Source organism: Erithacus rubecula, assembly GCF_903797595.1.
Source record: "Erithacus rubecula genome assembly, chromosome: 19".
Classification (NCBI taxonomy): domain Eukaryota; kingdom Metazoa; phylum Chordata; class Aves; order Passeriformes; family Muscicapidae; genus Erithacus; species Erithacus rubecula.
Genome location: NC_136671.1, coordinates 6,844,111 through 6,864,190, shown reverse-complemented (window position 1 = coordinate 6,864,190; position 20,080 = coordinate 6,844,111). Strand labels below are relative to the sequence as shown.

The following is a 20,080-nucleotide window of genomic DNA, read 5'->3' as shown; positions in this document are numbered from 1 at the left end:
CTCTCTACAAGATAAATTTAATAATATAATATAATATAATATAATATAATATAATATAATATAATATAATATAATATAATATAATATAATATAATATAATATAATATAATATAATATAATATAATATAATATAATATAATCACCACCCTTTAGTCACAATCACTCCCAAAGAAGGGACCAGGCTAGAGCTGGACCAGAGGCATGCTGAGAAGCAAGCTCCTCACTTTGCCAGGAGAGCAAAGTCCTTGCAGCAGCTCACAGCAACCCCATGCTCAAAACCTGCAAGGGTCTTGCAAAAAGCCATGAATGGCAAGTTGTGGCAGCCTCTAGCTGGCCCACAGCCTCTCCAGTGATGGGTTCCAGCCTCTGCCTGAACAGGCTGCAGGCATGGCTCAGTTTCTCAAGCTTCTCTGTCCTGCCTCCAGAAGTGCTGCTGGCCTGAGGTGATGCTGGCAGGGAAGGTGGGAGGATGCTGTGACACGTAGCTAGTAAGAGAAGGTGACATGCCATGTGGCTCAGCTTGTAAAGATACAAGCCCTGCTGAAGAGAAGTGAAACAAAGTGATGCAAGGCCCTGGGTAGGGAAATCCTCAGCCCATTTGAGTTCCTAGATTTTGCCTCTTTTTCTTCATTCATGTTAATGCTGGTTACAAGGAGCTGCAACATCCTAGAGGACACTGTCTCACTTGCATCCTAAAGATTGTTTATTTTAAAAGTGTATTTATTTCAAAGAGGGGAAGGAGAACATCCTGTCTTGATGTTTGATATTCCTCTGCAAACACAATCTCAGATTCTCTGGCTTGGGACCTATCCAATGTAGCTTTTCTTTTGTAAAATACCCAAGAAATAGCAAGTTCTTGTGGTGCATACCCAGAGTCAGAGTGAAAGCTCAGCAGAAGAAACTGGAGACACACAGCTGAGCCACTGAATTTCCACGACATCCTCAGGGGCCAAGTCACACACCTAATAGAGACACCCAGCTGCAGGCTTGCAAGGAAATGAGGTGCAAAGTTCACAACCCACTTTGCCCTCATTAATTTTTTATGCACATCTCAACTTCTGTGCATTTCTCACATGTATTTCAAGTTTCAGGCAGATTTAAAAATGTAACTTCCACTTCTTTTTAGAAACAAGCGTAGGAATAATCCACTATATTTCAAACTGACAGAACATTTAAGAAGTGCTGCATTTATTAGTATTTTCAAGAACAGATGGGTATTAACTCCTTATTCAAGTAAAAGAGCTTTTTGGTCTTTGCTTGAAGACTGTATTAAAAAAACCCTAATACTGGAGTAATTAGTGCAGAAGATTTTCATGCAGACCTTAGGCCCTTTAAAAAATCATTCTGAATTGAGAATACTTGGTTATGATCCCATGATTTGAATCAGAGGGTTATTTTATGTTTTGTCCTTTCCTATAAAATAGCCTGACTATTTAAACACTTCTAAGAGTAGGAAAGAAGGAACTCCTTCACAGGTAGATTTATTGCTTAATTTAAAAATAAAAATCCACTGCAGCTGCCTAGTGCCAGAACAGGACAGTCTATGGGCATTCCACAGTAGCCTTATCTTGTCAGCCCACAGCTGATTCCACAGAAGCCACAGGGGTAAGCAAATAGCTTCTGCACAGAGATGGATCCAGTCTTAGAATCCAAGATTGTTCAGCCTGGATGATTAAATTTAGCCATCTGAGCTCAACATAGCATCAGTGGGATGAAAAATCCAGCAAGCTTTATTTGGGATCACTCACCCCTCCAAAATTAAAAACATCTTATGTGCACACATGCACACACATGTGTGTTTCTTTCAAAGAGCTGGAAATGCTTCAGGCTCCTTCACCAGCTCCTGCACATTTATTCTGCCCAAGGGAGCTCTTTAAACCTCTGGCTACACCAACATCTTTGCTCAAAACACAGAGGGGGAGGTATGGCACCCCAGCTACTTCCCCCTTCTCCCCTCCAAACATAGGAAGTTCATTCCAAGTTAAAGATCACTCAGAATCCTGAGGACATTTGAACAGAGCCAGCCACCTGGGATGAAATACAAAGTGGCCCAAACATTCAGCCAGAGCAGCAAGAAAATGCTAAACTTGGGGTTTTAAAAAGAAAATGAGAAGGAAAAAGGGAAAGCTGTCATTCCACAATCCCAGCTTACAAGGGAAAAACAAAATAAAGACAAGTCTTTACTTGCTGACATGGCTGGAACTTGCTGCAAAGCTACCAGAAATATGATTCTTGTGGTTCCCAGCAAAAGCCCCAAGTTGTCCTCTCACAGTATTTCCAAGCTAGGGAAGTCTGAGCTTTTTGGATGCTCATCAAATACAGGATCTGAGGAAAGACTATCCCAAGAATAAGATAGAAAACTCCAGCCTGTTGGTTTAAGCAGTGACCACATTTCCTTCACTGTCTGACTGATCTAGAGATCAAAGCTGGTAGGACTTTTTCCAAGCAGAGGACAAAGTTAATCAGAGACTTTGGAAAATTAGTGCTCTATTTAATTCTGTGTTTTCAGCTCATCCTTGCATGCAAGGTTTATTTTCTTCTATTAGAATGAACTAGATACAGCTGCAGCACATCTAACCTATTTTTACCACCTGGCAGTACAATAATTCCTAGAAATGCCTTGGAATCACCACTTCCCTCTCTGCCAAATTGCCTTTGCTGTTTGAAGCATGAGGCAACAGCAAAAGGACACTCTGTGATCCCACATTAGGGCAACTCTTCAAGTGTCTCTGGATGATTGAAAGTAGCAGAGTTAGCAGAAGCAGATCAGACATGGGATTGACAGAGCACAACAAAAATTGCTGACACTTTGCTTAGTTATTAGCTTCCCATCTTCTTCTCCTTTTTTTAGTCTTTATTTGTAATTATTTTTCAGCTCAATCTCCAAAAGAGTTCCCATCAATTATGAGAGTACCCTGCTTGCTGAGGGCTCTCCCTTGCCCTCCCAATATCCCTGTCCCAACACAAACCCACCTTCTGCACAGGTGTGTTCTCCTTGCTCCCTGAGCCAACTCACACAAACAAGCTCTGAACAGGTTCAGTGTGAGACTCAACCTGGGCTGAGCATACATTTGCTTTTAATACATTGATGGTCCCAGAGCAATTGCACTCATGTTCTTAAACAAGGACCTAATACTCCTTGAAGTGAGTGCAACCTGCTGTATTTAAGCAAAACCAAACCCACACTTAACAGATGCTCTGTTATGTCAGTGGTGGGCAGCAGCAGTTCCACCACATGAAAGTGATTATGGATGTGACATTTCCACTCTGCAAATCCCATTTTCAGGAAACTGATTTGTCTTGTATTCCTTCTTGGCACACATCAGACAGCTTCACAAGGCCCTGTTCTCACATTTATCTCCAAGTTTTCCATAGTTTTTAGTAACTTGCAGGACATTTGAAGAGAACAAATGTGCAGGTAGGAAGGGAAGGAGGCTGTGAAAGCCTCTTACTGCAGGAGACAAGGAAAACAAAAATACTGCTAGAAGAGGAGGGAAGCAGGAATGCAGTTCAGCAATTAGAGTGAAGAATGCAAAGTCTGAATGAGACTTGAGGACTTGGAGGCCAAATATGCCTCAGACTGCAGACATGCTATTCTCTCTTATTCTTCCCATATGTGACTCTGCTGCAGCTCAGGCATCACAAGAAGATTGCTAGGGACTGTTTTCTTTCACTGGAGAACAGGCAACCTTCTCAGTTCCTATGGAAAAAAGAATAACCAGGGAGGGTGGGAATGTTTGCATACCCTAGGATGGAGGTAAATAAGCTCTGCTGGGATGGAAAGAGGCTGGCAGGGCTCAGGGTACCCTCACCTGCTCTGGGTCTCCAGGGCCAGCTCCCAGAGCCTGCCTGTGGGTGCAGCATTCCCTGCAGCAGCTTTCCAAACCGTTAGGCAGGCATGGCCACAACAAATCCCTGGGAATCAAAGCAGCTGCAGAAGGAGTGGCAGGAGAAGGTCACTGATCTCATTAGAGCCAGGAGGCCAGGGCCCCCAGCCACAGCGAGGTCCCAGCTCCACAGCTGCACTGTGTTTTGATACCTGGCTCTGGCAGATTGCATAACTGCACCATGAGGTCACCATCCCTGCTCCTTGCTCCTCGCTCAGAGCAGGAGGTGGAGAGAAGGGAAATCACAAAAAAACAAACACGGGCACTCCGATAACCACCAGGCACAGCGACGCACTCCAGCCTCTGTGGAGAACAACAGCCCTCCTCATTTAACTCCAGAGATGCTTGCTCCCAAACAACAAAAAAATGCTTGTTCCCAGGGACACAAGCAAGGGCTGTTTTCTGAACAATCACCCATGGAACAGCCCAGCTTTCCATAGCATGATCAGCACTGGTGCAGCCTGAGCATACATTGACATTTCGGGCTTGCCTTGGGAGCACACGGAGGAAAGGCAGCAGAATTGCTCTGCTGCTTTTGAGAGGTTCTGGTGAGAAACAAAACCAGCTCATCCTCATTAGGCCAGAGGTGACAACCTACACCATAGTTATGAGCAGTGGGCAGATTTTCCTGCAGCAGCCACAGACTTTTTTGAGTACCTGATGCACGATTCCTATACAAGAAGAGGAACACCCAGCTCTGGGTGCAAGGCTTTGCTGGTTAATTTGGCTTATTTCCCTCTGCAGGCAGAAGCCAGAGTTGCTTTCTACAGATGGAAATTCAAGAGCAATAGTTAGAGATGGCCTTAACAGCCCCCTGGAAGAATATGTCCCCCTCTCAGCAAAGGTGGGACTGCAGGAGGCTCATTGCTAACTCAGCTACAAAATGGGCTCAGAGGTGAAGTCTCAGAACACTCAAAAGAATTCTTGTTCTTTTCCACCCTATCACAAATAGGCAGAAGCTTTAGTTCTCCCCTTTCAATTCTCTAATTAGGATGGAGTTGGATTCACCTACAAGATCTCTTACAAGTTACAGCTACAATCTATATTTTTAGAGCTAGAAATACTTATGATGAATAGTTTTTCTCTGGGCTTGGAAGCTCCTGGGTACATTTGCTACCTTCAGATTCCCAGACTGAAGTTCCCATCACAGGATAATTCTAGCATTCACTGATCACTCAATAGTTGCATGTCAAGGTGCAGACATTCTTATGAAGTGGATGAAATGTTGGTTGAGTGTGAAATACAGATAGAAATATTTTGGGAGATACCTAGGCCAAGACACAGGATATTTTTTCTTTAATTTCATTTACATCCAGATGCTTTTACTAGAAATTAAGTGCCAGAACTCATTTCTATCTTGACTGTAGTCCCACATTACAATATTGATTTCCCTCTTCTCATTTCAGTCTAAAAGGGACAAAAGCCACATTGTTTTTCTATCAAATTATTTGAAAAATCTGTTTAAAATATGCAAATCCAGTGCTTGGAAAGACCCACTTGACTAGGCAGTGCTCCCTTGGGGACTATAACCATTACACCCATAAAGCAGAACTATTTTAAGCAGAAACCTCTCATAACTGTCTCATAAATTTATTGTGCTATGCTCATGCAACAAATGTGATCTATATCCCTGTGAGAGCAGTCTGAACATTGGCTTTCCCCTTTCATGACAACATCAGCTTTTATGCCCAAGGAAGCATACAACATATCTAACATAACATCCACCAGGGAGTGCTGGAGTTCCCAGCCTTTTCTTGTGGACCTTTCAGACTAATCCTTGCAGGGGGGAAAAACAAAGCTAACTCTTGTGACTGGACACTCAGCAGACAAATAGAGATCCTCCAATAAAGATGCAAGATGCCCTATCAAACAAGATCCTTCATCTATACAAAGCTGCTGCTATCCATGTTCTAGTTTGTTTGGTTCGTTTTTCAGAAAATACCCTCATTCAAACATACAAAAAAATGTAAAGCCTTAGAAAGAGAAACAAAGGCATCATTTAGAGTGTCTCCTCAGGCAAATAATCCTGAATATGATGGGACCATGGTAAATAAAAGTAAGGCAGTGTAATGAAGAGTTCAAGATGCCATGGCCATTTGCTTCAGGGCTTTAATAGGTCACATAGGTCTATTCTCTACTGGAGCAAGTTCTCATTAACAAAGTGTACACAACACACCATAGAAAAATTAACAGTAAACGATAGGGTTGGTGGGAACTGACAGGGGCAATGGGGCAATTTCCAGAAGATCAAACTGGGTTTCATTTTCTATAAACTGAGCAGTTTGAAGCAGCTCAAATTAAAAAGTACAAAACATGGTCAGATTGTTTTCTACTGCTTAGTAACCAGATGGAATAGATAACAAAACAAAAGCAATAGTCCTGCAGTAAAAGTTTACTTGTGGAGCTCAGTATAAAAATTGAACACCATTGAACAAGTTATGTACATCCATAGGAATCTGTAAATCTAATGTTCCCAAATTAATTTCATATATATCACCTCCCAAATACATGGGAGAGATTTAAATAATGAGATCCATACGCACCTTAGGTGCCCAAAACTGCTTTGTTTCATTTTGAAAGGACAAGTAACAGGAGAAAGAAATGAAAGGCAATATCATGAAAAATTTGATGGCCACTTCCTGGGAAATAAACTTGGAGTTTTAAAAGCAAACAAAACACACACATATATGTGTAAACTGGGCTGGCAAAAGAAGAGCTGTTTGTGCTTGGACTTGCAGCTACGTGACCCTATTGTTTCATTCAGGCTCTTCAGATGTTTCACATGCTGGCAGCCTATTGCACAAACATATGGAGAAGGAAACATTCCATATGTGAATGCAAAACCTGCAAATATTCTGTGCCACCATTACCCAGCTGCAGGGCTGTTAAGCCAGCCTTTTGGGAACCAGGTCGTTGTGTCACTGAATGTCACTAGCAGGTTGGAGGGATTATGCAGAAGACATGGGTAGTGATCTTTCAAATGCAAGCAAAGAAAAACCCTCTCCCTTTCACACAATCTGTTCAGCTGGGCTCTCACATGAGCCCTTGCTGCAGCTGGAGCTGGAGCATCCAGGGGTCTGCTATGGTCCAAGTGCTCATCCTTAGTTTTGGGTGGTGTACAAACAGCAGCACTTCTCTCCTCCTTGTTCTCCCAGGATTAGCCTCCTCCTGTGCACTCTGGAAAGGGAAATTTCCAAGACTCTGTCTTTGCCAGAATTTCAGAGAGCAAGATGCCTGTAAATTTTACTTTATTGCTTACACATAAGGAGAGACCATGAGTGCACAGCAGGAAGGGTTGGGAGAAAGCTGGAAAAAGTATCACAGATACTGCAGACAGAGGAAAAACTAAGCCTGAGTTTGTTGTTACAGGGTCCCAACCAGTGAGCAATTTGTTTTCCTAAATAAATCTGCTTTGCAGATATCCTTTCTTCTTCCCCATTCAAGTTTCAACCAGGAAACCTGGAATAAGTTACTGTTGATTTTAGAGGCAAATCAAAGCGTTCAGCCTGCTAAGCTCACATTTAAAGTTAGTCTTGATGAGCAACTCCTTGGGGCCCTTGTATTCAAATAGTGAGGTCTCAGATTTACCTGAAGTGCCCACCCATGCAGATCTGGAGCACAGGAGGAGGTCAAGGCCATGGGCAGCCCGGGCTTTGAGCCTCAGTGCTAACAGTAAGGGCTCCACGTTTTCAGTCAAAAAATCCCTTTAATAAAAACTCAGTCTCTCACAACAGTGGAATATTTACTAACCAAGGTCAGGAGAGATCTGGATTTAAGTAGAATAAATGGATTAGATCTCCCACTGCTAGTCCCAAATTAAGTGCAGTACAGAGCAGGCACACTGTCCTTGGAAAGGCTGAGTGACCAACTTTCTGGGATTTGGATCAGGCTGGACTTTCAGAGACATGTCATCCCAGAGCTCTGTACCCAGGGAAGTGTCATTATTGGCCTCCTTGGCAGCTGACCCCAGCCAAGTCCTGCTACACCTTAAAGAATAAAGAAATACAAATACTACAAAAACAGATCAGTAGGAGATGGATGAACTTCTGAAATCCCTTCCTAAGAGCTGACAGTAGTTCTGAATGGAGGCTTGTGGCTGCACATTTTGTTTAGTTCATTTGGTGTTGAAACCTGCCTGCTACTATAAAGAAATGAGAGGAGTAAAACACAGGATGAAAATGAGATAGTGTAGCAGGCTATGGCTTGCATGTGAAAAATTCGCTTTTGTTTTGCCACTTTGAACAACACCCACCCCTGCTTTCTATTGAAGCATAATGGCACTGCCTGTACTCCCCCAGGACCAAGGATTTCACATAGTTTAGTAGTTTCTGTAATTAGATATTTGTGAAACTCTGAAATCCTCTGATGAAAGGTACTGTAAAAGCATTACCAACTCTTCTACCATGAAAGGGCTCCACCCAAACCCAAATACAGATGTCCTCAATGCACATCATTACTAATCCAAGCCAGCAGTACTTATGGCCTGATTTAAATCCTCCTGAAGTCTCAGATGACTTCTGTGAGCTCCAGTAGGGCTCCAAGAACTCCAGAAAGGAAATACAGGCAAATTAGCCTTTGCTCCTCTCAAAATTGGAACCTCCTTTCCATTGGCAATGTGAGTAAGGATATTCAAAATGGACCATGGGCTCATGTGCTGCTGAGAGCTTGTAAAAGGAATGATAATGTCCTTACACCGAGTTTGAAAACCAAGGCTTACAGTCAGGCTTCTCCCTACTGCTGTAAAATTGTTACACATATTAATGCAAGTCCCTGCACTGCCCTGTCCCTACTCCACCCTTCTCCACCCTTGTCCTGCCATGAATTTGTACAAGAGGATGACTTTAGTATTTAGTGCTTCCCATACTCAAGCAAGCATCTAAACACCAGGCTGAATATTTATAATTTATAGATCTGGGATGCTAAGAACAGTGTGTAATGGGAAAAATTGCTTTACCAGACCTGGTCTAGCTCCACTTTCTGGTACAAAAGATGCCATGAGTTCTTTTTTTTTTAAGAAGAAAGGGAGGCAGGAAGAAAGAGACCTAAATATTTTACCACCATTCCTGGTCTGTCACACAAAGAAGCAGAGGAGAGAATAGTAATTATTGGTTACCACAGAAAAGTTTGTTTGCTGGGTCTTTGCAAACCAGTGCAACAGGATTGTATGCTCCAACCTCTTAGATAGTAAAGAAAAAAAAAAATCAGCATTTTCACCCCAAAGATGGTTGGTATCTCTACCAGCACTACAGTCTTTTAGCTCCTTCTGCACAAAGATTACCCACATAATTCCAGAAATCTTCTGCCACTGGCTTGTGTGTCTTACCTTGGCTACTGCTCCCATTGCTTGCCTTGGTGAATGAGAGAATTATGGTTCAGCTCTACAAAGAGAGAATCCCCTGTGCTGTGCAGGACTTGAGGCCAGCCTTGTCCATCTTCTCAGCTTTCAGCTTCTTCAGTGCTTCCGTAATTAGAATTATCAGGACTAAAACACTGTGGACATTATTGCTGCTTAGCGTGAAGCTAACAAGGGAGCGCCAGATTTATAACACTCTGGCCAGACAGAATTAAAAAAGAGTTGCAATCATTGCCCAGTTCCAGGGATATGTACTCCAGGATCTTATTTTGCCAGAGACTCCACGTGAACTTTAGCCTCTAGAAGAAATCCGCCTGCAATTTTCTAATTTAAATACCAGTCAGACCAGTGGCGGGATGTAAACTAACATGCATGAAAAATAAGGGTTCAATGACCCAAATCAATTATGTTTTAAGGGCACTGGTCTGGACTCAGTAGGAAATATTTTAAACAGGAAAAAGAACTAAATAGGATCATTCATTGAACTGACTTGGAAATGAGGCAGAAATTTGGTAAATAAGAAGTTCAAGGCAAGCCAGCTTTATGAACCAAATTTAGTGAAACCCAACAAAACAACAAAAACCCAAATCAAAACCAGAAAAAATGAACCAAAGCAACAACAAAAAAACAAGTCCATATATTTTTTAGCCTCAAATTGCATTTCAGGCTCCTGAGTTCTAAAGTGAACAGAGTGATAAAACAAAGCAATTCTCACACCTTCCTTGAGCCCAGGCAGCTCAACCAAGTTTATTTCCAGACATAAAAAAAGCAATTAAAAAAATTTTTTTTTTTAAATGGTTTTTAGAAACCCTGAAACTGCATCTTTATTAAAATAGGACAACCTGCTGGTCTTCTGTATAAAGCAAAAATAATAAAGAAAAAACAGCTTCTGAAGATCAGAACCAGCTACAGTGACTGGATTTTTAAAGCACATACACAGAACCTGGGGAGAAACAGCTCTACTGCTTCAGAATGTATGAATATAGCTGCTCCCCAAATTGGCCAAACTCTCTGCATGGTAAACATCTGATCTGCCAAGATACATTGTAAACACAATAGGATGCAGTTATGGCAATTAATCAAGATACAAAGAAAACAGGAAAGACCTATCATTTCTCTGCTCCTCAAGCACAAAGTACTTTCACAAGCAGTGAAGAGATTAATAGATATTAAATTCACTGCCAACAAAACTTTCAGGTTCTTTGAAGGTGCCTTATTTTTCTTGATTGGCTTCATCTCTTGAGACAGAAGCACAGCCTGGTGTGCATACCTAGTGCTTTACAGTGATGAATAAAGCAAAAGTTACCTGGACCTAAAAATCCCATTAAAGTGTTACTAAAATAACTCCCACACCTGGCAGCTGCTGGGATTGGAACCAGATGTGCAGTACATCTGGTAAAGAATGGGACTGCTGCTGACAAACATTGATCAATTTGAGGGACATACTTTTCCAGCCCAGCAAGGATCCAGAAAGACTTAGTAAAAGTTACATATTTTGCCTCTACTTTTCTCAAGGAAGATGCTGACCACTGACAGACCTATTGCCAATTTAAAACATTTGAGACCTTTCCTATCCTCCCACCCCAATCAGAAGTGCATATTTTGCTGCTCCAGTTGCATAATTTACTGATTCAGCTGCATGCTTGGTTGATCTGGTAGGAGACTAGTACAGCAGTTGAGATTCTGGATACATTGCCAACTGTGCAGCGTGCTTTGTTGATCAGGGCTGTAGAATTTAATAGCTGAAATTTCATACACTTTACTAATCAGGCCACATTCTTTGCTAATTGAAGTGCATATTTTAGTAGTTGATTTTTTTTTTAATCTTTCACTGATCTTGGGAAGGATCCTGTTCCCTCTGAAACCAGCAGGAATTTTGCCATGGTTCTTGCTGGGTAAAGGACTAAGGCTTTCACTAGAGGGTCTAGCATTGCTAAGATTTCTTCTCTTAAACAGAACAAGAAAGGTTTGATTTTTTTCTTTAAGCCAGCAAGTGAACAGAAGAATACCAGATGAAGGATGGCACTGGCATAGAGAACTCCTCCACAGGGATTTGATTAAACTGATAATATTTAATGGACATACAAAGACATAATTTTGGCTGTGTTACTCTTTCATCAGGCTTACATTCTTTCTTCAGAATAAACAAGCCGCTTATCTGCACATCTTGTTCCATTTGATACAGACATGCAGGAGGAAACATCATGCACCTTATCTTCAAATTTTCTTTCATTTGATCTAATTCATACTTTTAAATTGCTGTAGCACTTGGTGAAGGATTCCAGAGAGAATTCTACTTTGCCACAAAACATGTTGCAAACTCCATACTACCTCACAGCATCACAAATTTCCTCAGCTCTTACTGGCAGGGACCACCTTCCTTGATGAAAAGAACAATTCAGTTCCCTGTATCTCATGCAGGCTTTGCCCTTGCCAAGGGAGTTTCTGTTATGTTTTTATATTGTTAACTCTAAGCCAGAAGACAAATAATTTATCATAAATCGTTGAATACCTTTTTTCAACAGATAAATTGAACTACATTTGAACCACTAACTTAGAGTGGGATGAATATTTCTTTACTAGCATAGCAACACTATCAGTGTAGCCAGAAAAGATAAAAATAGTGACACCTACGCAGCACAGTGCAGTCCTTGATGAGTGAAGAGCAAGTGCAACTTACTCCAAGAAATAATAAAAACAGGGAGCAAGAGATGTACACACACGTCCATTTGGCCACAGAGTTCCCTGCCACATTTAGGAAGATAAGCAACAGAAAATGCTATTTATTCTGCAAAAGAAATGGTCCAGTATATTAAGAGACTATAAACAATGTGATCCAAAGAATAATTGTCACAGCAAGAAGTCAAGTCAGGGAAAGCAGGCAAGAGACTGCTGCTTCTTCATTAAGGAGAAAGTTTCTTATCTGTAGTGCTGTTGGTCAATACTTTAATTCAGTTACTGCCTGGTGTGAAATCAAACATTCTTAATTTCAGAGTTAGAGAACAGTAGAAGTTGACTAGGAAACATTAGAGCAAAATTAGCAAAAATTAGAGAGTTTGCTGATGCATTCAGAGTCCCATCATTGCCTTTCACCCCCAAATGCACAAAGCCAGCACTCATTCCTCATGACTGTGCAGGCAGAGGCAGAAGACAAACAGCACAGGAAGGATGCAATAATTCAGAGAAGCAAGCAAGTTATGTAGTTTAATAAGAGAGGTATGCAACTGGATGAGGGTAAGCTTGCATTCTGCAATGCAATCCTGACTTGAAAGAGAAACAAAATACAAAGCCCCACAACCACACAATTCAATAGGTCTTGGTAAAGTTAGTATTTCAGGGCCAGAAATGTAGCTTAATTAAGTTCTCACTGTAGCTATCTTCACTAGGATACCAAAGTGAGATAAAACATCTTCATTTCAACCACAGTCATTGCCATGTGTTCATGTGCTATGGCAGGAAATTACTTTATCAGGCAGAATTATAATGCTGTTTGCCACCAGAGAAAACAACCCCACACATTTTTTTCTTTATATATATATATGTATATACATATATATATATGTATGTGTAACAAGACATTTTCTTATACTCTACTGACTCATGTTTTACAGAATTGAGAATCTCTACTAGAAGTGTCAGACCTTGGTTCTATCAGGGTCCGTAGGAAAAGTCCCATTCCCTTCAGCGGGACCAGAACTGCTCATCCTTTCCAAAGCTCAGAGCAACTGCTCTGCAGTTTTGGGGTGCTCTGTGCTTACTCCTCTGCCTTCCCACTGCGGGTGTCCCCGTGCTCAGCTTCTCTCAGCTCCCCGTGGCCCCTGGCTCTCAGCTGTGCCCGGATCTGTCCCTGTGCCCTGGGAGCTGTACCTGTCACTCGCAGAGTTTACCTGCTCTCCCTGCTACAGCCGAGCTGCACAAGAGCGGGGAGAGCGAGCGTGGGGACCGTAAAACAGCACGGGGCATTCGGTTTGGACTCCCCAAGCCAGGCTGTGCCCGTGGCAGGATGCCTTTGGGCAAGGGTTCTCATTTCTGCTGGCAATCCGTAGTCACTGGGCTTTCACCGGATTTCGGGTCCGGCTGTACCGAGGCGGAGGGGTTGATCCGGAGTCCCGGAGCATCACGTCTCGCGGTGCCTTTCGAGTCCCCGGCCAGCCCTACACCGCAAACACCGAGGGGCAGGGGTCGAAGGGACCCGCATCCGCCCCGCCGCGGCCGCCCCGCTGCATCCCTGCTCCCGGTGTCCGCGGCGCATCCCTCGTCCCGGGAGCACAGCGCTCCCTCGCCCGGCTGGGCAGCTCTGCTGCGCCCCTCGCCCCGGGAATCCCGGTGCCTGCCCTCCTCCCGGCGGGGCTCCCGGGGCTCCCGCTGCCCTGCCCGGCGCGGGCGGGGGCCGGTGCCGCCGCTGCCGGGGTTACCTTGGCTCCCGCCCCGCCGAGGCAGAGCGCCGCGGCCGCCGCCAGGACGAGCCCCGCGCCGGGGCCGCAGCGGAGCATGGCGCGCCGAGCCGTGCCGAGCCGAGCCGAGCCGTGCCGAGCCGAGCCGAGCCGTGCCGTGCCGTGCCGTGCCGTGCCGTGCCGTGCCGTGCCGTGCCGTGCCGAGCCGCGCACAGCCAGCGGAGCTGCCGCGCCGAGCCGTGCCCCGAGCTGACAGCGACCCCCCGAGCCCGGCTCCCCGCCCCTCGCCCCCTCCCCCGGCCGCTCCCGGCCCCTGCCCTCCCCCGGGGGGTCACCTGCGGCGCGGAGCGAGGCTGGAGGAGCGGGGGTAGCCTGGTCCGAGCCCCCTCCCCGGGGGGCTGTGTCCTCGGCGGGGTCGGAGCCGCCGGGCTGGAGGCGGCTCAAGCCCTGCGAGCAGCGGCGGGAGCGGCTCCTGCGGGAGAGGTTCCTCCGGCGGGGCGGTGGGAGATGCAGCGGCTGCAGAGGGAGCCTGCCCCGGCAGCGCACCCGGCCGCGGCTCCGGCCCCCTGCCAGACCCTGGAGCCCAGGCAGGGCAGTGAACGCTCAGAGGAATGGGAAATAGGAAAAGGGCTCAGGTCTTTCCAAGCAGCTAAAAGCACCTTCATCTGAGCACGAAGCAAGGGACAGGAAAGGAATATTCATGGGCATCTTGGGGAGCCCAAAGCTCAGGACTTGCACAAAAAACAGCAGTCAAGGTACAGCAGCCACTAAACCTTTCTGAAGGTGACGGGAGGGCAAGGGACACTCCTTGTTTCTGATTCAGCTTTCTACTTTATACTGTCCTGTACCCCATTGACTCACACCACATCCTGCAGTGACTGTCAGATGACAATTTAATCAATGGGGAAAAATGCATAATACCTTCAGGTGGTGCCCAAGTGGGTGCATATAACAAGCATGAAGTTAGAGGTCTGGTGTCAAAGAGAATTTTTTTTCCTTCATAGATGTAGTCTTGTGTTGAGTGCATCCTGGCACTGATCTCATGTCCAGTCCAGGTCCATTCACCGGCTCCATGGGTTTGATGTCCTGATTGTAGGAGATAATGCTTGAATCCCAAAGAAGTGAAACAGATCTCCCCCTAATCCTTCCATGTCATTGTGAGATGAAGGTGTCTGTTAGCCTTTATTGGACACCTACAAAAAGTAACAACATGATTAGCCTAGGGCTGAGGGAGGCTCATGGACAGGACTCTGACTGCTCGCTGCCCATAGGGACCACGCTGCCTCCCTGGGAAATTTACATATGCTGATTTAGAAGTTGCCCTTCTATGGAAGGACACATAAGGAACGTCTTGATAGCTTAATTGGCTTGTTTATACTTCTTGCACTTCTTGAAAGCAGAAGATGCAAATAATTCTTTGTATGACTAATTCTTATTTTACCCATCATTTTTCAGGGCAAACTCTGTGCAAAGGGTGTTCCTGGGCTCTGACCTTGTCAGTTATTTACTGTGACTTGTGTTTGAATTTACATTTTGCTCCTCTTGGGTAATATTTCTTTGAGTTACCTTGTCAGATGAAAAAGCATATATCAGAGAATTTATAACTACATTTTATCTGTTCTGAATAAACACAAAACCCAGGACACTTGGCATCCTTGGCAGGAGGGTTTTTCTGAGCAGAACACTTCTGCCTGAAGGGCAGTCTGGTCTCTGTAGCATAGCACTGTGGCGCACTGCTTTTCTCAACACTCACAGCTAAATCTCAGGGCAATGTCACCATAAATGTAAGTTAAGCTTTGAAAAATCCCTGAAAACAGAAATCTACTTTTTTTTTTTTTTTCCACAAAGCTCAGTGTGACAGAAGTAAATGCAGAGATTCCATTTGCCTTTTCCTTACACTGATGCACAGTTGTTGAGGATGTAAGTCAAGGATGTAAGTAGCTGGCAGAAAAGGGTATTCAAACCTGATTTCTTTTCTTTGCTTGGACACTGCTGGAATAATAATATAAAAATATCTAAATGGAAGAGAAAGAACAAGCCCAAGTCTATCAGCTCTCTTTTTAAGGATCTCACACCCCTGTTATTTGGATTCCTTTCCAGGGATCATCAGAGTGCAGGCACCTGTAATCCTTTGGAGGCAAAGAGGGTGCTCTGGGGGCTACACTGCCATTCTGAGCTGTAGACCTTGAGCATGTAGCACAGACACAACTGTATGCTGATTTCTCATGTTTGTGTTTGCCCTGCTGTTGGCCTTGCAAAGTCTGTCAGTAAGTATTTGTTCCCTTATCTCAGCATCCCTCTGCTAGCAGAACCTGTCCACACCACACTTCATCACTATGGCTTAGCAATGACTTAGCATCTAGAATTAAGGATCAAACGTACAGGAGTCTGCTCATAAAGTATTTTCAGCTCAGGTTGTTGACCCTTTCAAACCATATTTTTAATGAGGATTGTGTTTTATATTTATGATCTCTTTCCCTGAGCAGGCAGGATGACTCTTTATGGGCTTGAACAACTTCCCACAGCAGGCAGCACAGCACAACTCATTAATGATTACTACAAAAGATGGATAATAATATGATAAATCATTTCAACTGCTGCAAAATTTGCACATGCAGCTCTTAACCTTGTTCTGCCTGATATGATGCAAAGGTATGTACCACACAAACACAGATCCAGAAGGTGTCTGACTGCCTGCTGAAGATAACAACCATGAAGCCAGGCTTGCAAATGGTGCCTGCAAACTCTTCCAGGTGAGCTGCCTTTCCCCAGTGTCACAGCTGCCTGTTAGACAGATGTGTCAGAAAGCTGCAGGGAAACTGGAGATAGATTTACTGCAAGGATCAAGAAAAGACAGAAGGGTAAAAGGCACTTTGCTTCCTGCCTAATCTTTATTCCCTCATGCTCCCTACAGCCCCACATCTCAGAGCTGCCAGATCAGAGTTGTAGCCCATCATACAGGGGCAACAATTGTGCACATCCCCAAAAGTCAAGCCTCTTCCACAGCCATTGAGACATCTTTAAGAAAGTAAATGTCCTCTTCTCTGTGTTGGGTCTCCCTGTTGAAAACTTCAAGGTTTTCATGCTCTTTTAGCAAGTCCTTCCAAGGACAGTGTTTCCTATTGTACTGTGCTATTTTGAGAGTTCTTGAAATGCTGAAGCAAGCACCAATTTCAGTAGAATATTGACATTTATGAAGTTAGTGGATAGGACTTGTGTGTGTAATGGCAGCACTTTCTCAACCAGTAGCTCCAGGCTGGGAAAGTAATTTCCAGGAAAAAAAAAACAACCTAGAAACTTACTGCTTCCAGAGTGGCAGCAAAAATCATTTATTGTGGGAAAGCTAAGCTTGAAACCACTAAAACCCAGTAATTTCCATCAACTGTCTCTCTACCACACACAGATACACAGAAAGAGAACTTTCTGAATTAATTTCCTGGAATATGTAAGGCATCCTGATACCAAAAGTAACTCTCCTGGCCCAGAGAGACTATTGTAGAACGTTTCACAGAAATGAATGCAGCTCTTAGCAGTTTCTGTTTTTCAGAACAGCTGGTGTGACCAAACTGAATCCAGATTTAAACAGGAGGAGGGCATTGGCAAGATACTTTCAGTAACAAGGCCTTAAATCTTACTTTATTCTCTGTATGCAAGAGCTCCCATCTGCAAACCTTATGGTTGCACAGTGTGGCTTTTTATGATTTCCCAGGCTTCTTAGGTATAGTAAAGGTTGATTAAATCCATTCTGAGCCATGTTGTTGTATCAGACACACCCCAGTTGCATCTGTCTTACTGTTTATAGAAAGGAGTTAGGAAAGTAACATTTTAAATACTTATCCATGCTAGAATAGACAAGCTAAAAATTGCTGAGGTATAAGGCTGTAAAAATGTTTCATATATAATAAATACAAGTGATGGGTAAATAAAATAAATAAATTGAATATTAAGGCATTGTGTACTAAAGCATGTTTCTGAAGACCTGTATTCTAGTTCCATCGCCTGCATTTAATACAAAACTATGTTTTTCCCCAGTGGGTGTGAGGGGAAAGCTGGATGCCTGAGTCTGATTGCAATCTGGCAGTAATAGAGCTACTTTTATGTGGTTAGCACAGGTTTCTTTTTTGATGAAGTTTTTGCAGACTGAGTGACACCAAATAATAGAAATATGTAAGCAGAAAAACATGCAGTAAGCAGAGGGAATTGGAACATAGTGTTGTCAGTGGTTAGAGAGCAAGAACTTCCCTAAGGAAATATTTGGAAAAACGTGTTTGTAGCTATAGAAGCTGTAAGTGGAAAGCACCATGCATGGGCTTTGTGCTGTGCAGAGAGTGCCACCCTCTGCTCCTGCAGAGTATGGAGCCTTTCTCTCCTACCTGACTCTTCTTTCACTAGTGCAATTCTCACACACACGGTGAGTTAGAGAATTAGCCAGCTGGACAGGAACTCTACAAATGGCCAGTATTCCCTGGTAATTTTATTAGGTCAGCTCTTTAATTGCAACATATGCCATCTTTTTTCTTTCTTCCTTTTTTTTTTTTTTTTTTTTTTTTTTTTTCCTCAGAGGAAAGATGAATAAATTTCCCTTCCTCTTTTAGGAACAAGGCCCTATGGGCTCATGAAAAAGACAATTTCTATTAAGGTCTGGCAGAGCTCACTTGGTGAGGAGGCAGCACAGCAGCTCTTGTGTGCAGTCTAGTTGCAGGGTGAGAGAATGCTGCAGCTGGCTGTGGTTAAAGAATTAATGTTTGAACCTTCTGATCTTTATTCCTGAAGAATTAAAGAATATTTTGCAACAAGAATTCTGACAGGCTTTGGGATAAGCCATGGGCTCTTTCACTGCTGGAGACAGAGGCTGCAGTTTACACAAGTTATCTCCTGCAAATTTACAGGAACCCCTTCCCTTAAAGGCCTCATTTGTGATGGTGTTTGACATTTTTCCTGGCTTTTTAAACAACTACCACGACATTCCTCTTTTGTGCTAGAAATTACATTACTGATGATCGACATCTTTCAGTACGAAGGATTCTCTTTTCTTTCAGGCAGCCTGGTTAAGCCTGCTACAGCTTTGTGCCATGCTTAGACAAGTCTCCAAACAAGTGGCTACTCCTGTAGCTGGGGCTTTGGTGCTATGTGGCAGAGAAGCAAGTAAAAAAGAGATACTTTGGAGCTTTACCCAAGCATTACATTGTTCTAGAGAGATGGGATCAAAGTCAAGAAGCAAACAAATATTCCAAATTAAGAGAACAGCTACTTCAGTGATTCAACAATTGAGTTCTCTGTTAGTTATTGTTTTCTGGTTTTGAGTTCTCTGCAAGAGAATTTTTTACATTCTTAAAAGAAAATCAAAACCAGATCAAATGAAGATCAAGCATTCAAGTCTTCCTCACCATATTGTTTGTGACATCTTCTGTGGAAGAGTATCCAGTGAAGGTCACTAATAAAGATTTGAAACACTCATTCACACACGCAATTCTCAGAGTTTCCTCTCATACCTCAGCAGAGCCCACATATGATTTATGAGCTCAGTGCCAAACATTCATCTAGTTAAGAAGGTCAAACTTCAGTGGACGCTGATGTTGAGCCACAGCCTGGGATTGCCCATTCACACCGGCATCTGCCTGTCCCGTGAATCCACTCACACCTTCTCTGGATACCTCTGACCATCATGCTGGGAGCCTCTCCCACATCCGTGCATTTGTACTTGAGAACAAACCTCTTCCTGACCTAGTCTGTACAGTAATGGTCCCTCCCAAATGACGCCTGGAGGGCTGTGCGATGTCTGCAGGAACGCACCCAGCTGCTGACAGTATCCAGGAGCTCGGTTAACAGGCTGGAGTTCAAACATGCTGTGTTTTGGTTAATGAGCCCTCCTGACCTGTGGAACAGCCCCAGAGGCTCAGAGGATCCATGTTCATAATCAGGGTAAATTGGAAAGGTTATAGCGCCTGGCAAAGCGGACACTGTTTACCGGGCAGTACTGGGGCGGCAGTATGGCGCTAGCGGTAGTTGTCACTATGAAATTACGTGCTCCGATACACCTTACCCCGGAGGACTCGTGGGATGCTCCGCGCCAGAAAGACGCTGGAAACTCTAAAGACTGATTAATGAGAAAAGAGCCATCGGGAAGACTGAAAACCCGCCATTTACAGGACATGTCACTGAACTCTCCTGACTCAGACCCTGTAAAAGGCAATGCAGGAACATGAATGATGCAGATACACAAGGCTGCGATACACACCACTCCACAAAGAGATTTAAATTTTTAATTTATGCAAGCCGGTGCCAGCCACAGGGTCCCGAGGAGGAGCCGGCCGGGCCCCCGCCCCTCAGGGAGCCCCGGCACAGCCCCGGGCGGGCGCGGAGGCGGCCCGGGCCCAGAGCCGCTCCCCCTCCGTGCGCCGCCGGAAGGGTCCGGCTGCAACAGCCGCCGCCTCTCCTCGGGCCCC

The 20,080-nt window shown here is 44.1% G+C and overlaps 1 protein-coding gene across 1 annotated transcript in view; it reads right to left on the bottom strand.

Annotated features, from left to right (window-relative positions):
• Positions 1 to 19,479, bottom strand: part of LOC306810309 (uncharacterized protein) — a gene marked incomplete at its 5' end in the record, with an annotated part of 37,674 nt that extends 18,195 nt beyond the window's left edge. Inside the window, 2 exons of the mRNA XM_079322738.1 lie at positions 13,656 to 14,210; positions 19,348 to 19,479. Coding sequence (XP_079178864.1) covers positions 13,656 to 14,210; positions 19,348 to 19,479 — 687 coding nt within the window. The remainder of the gene's footprint in view (positions 1 to 13,655; positions 14,211 to 19,347) is intronic.
• Positions 19,480 to 20,080: the final 601 nt, after the last annotated feature.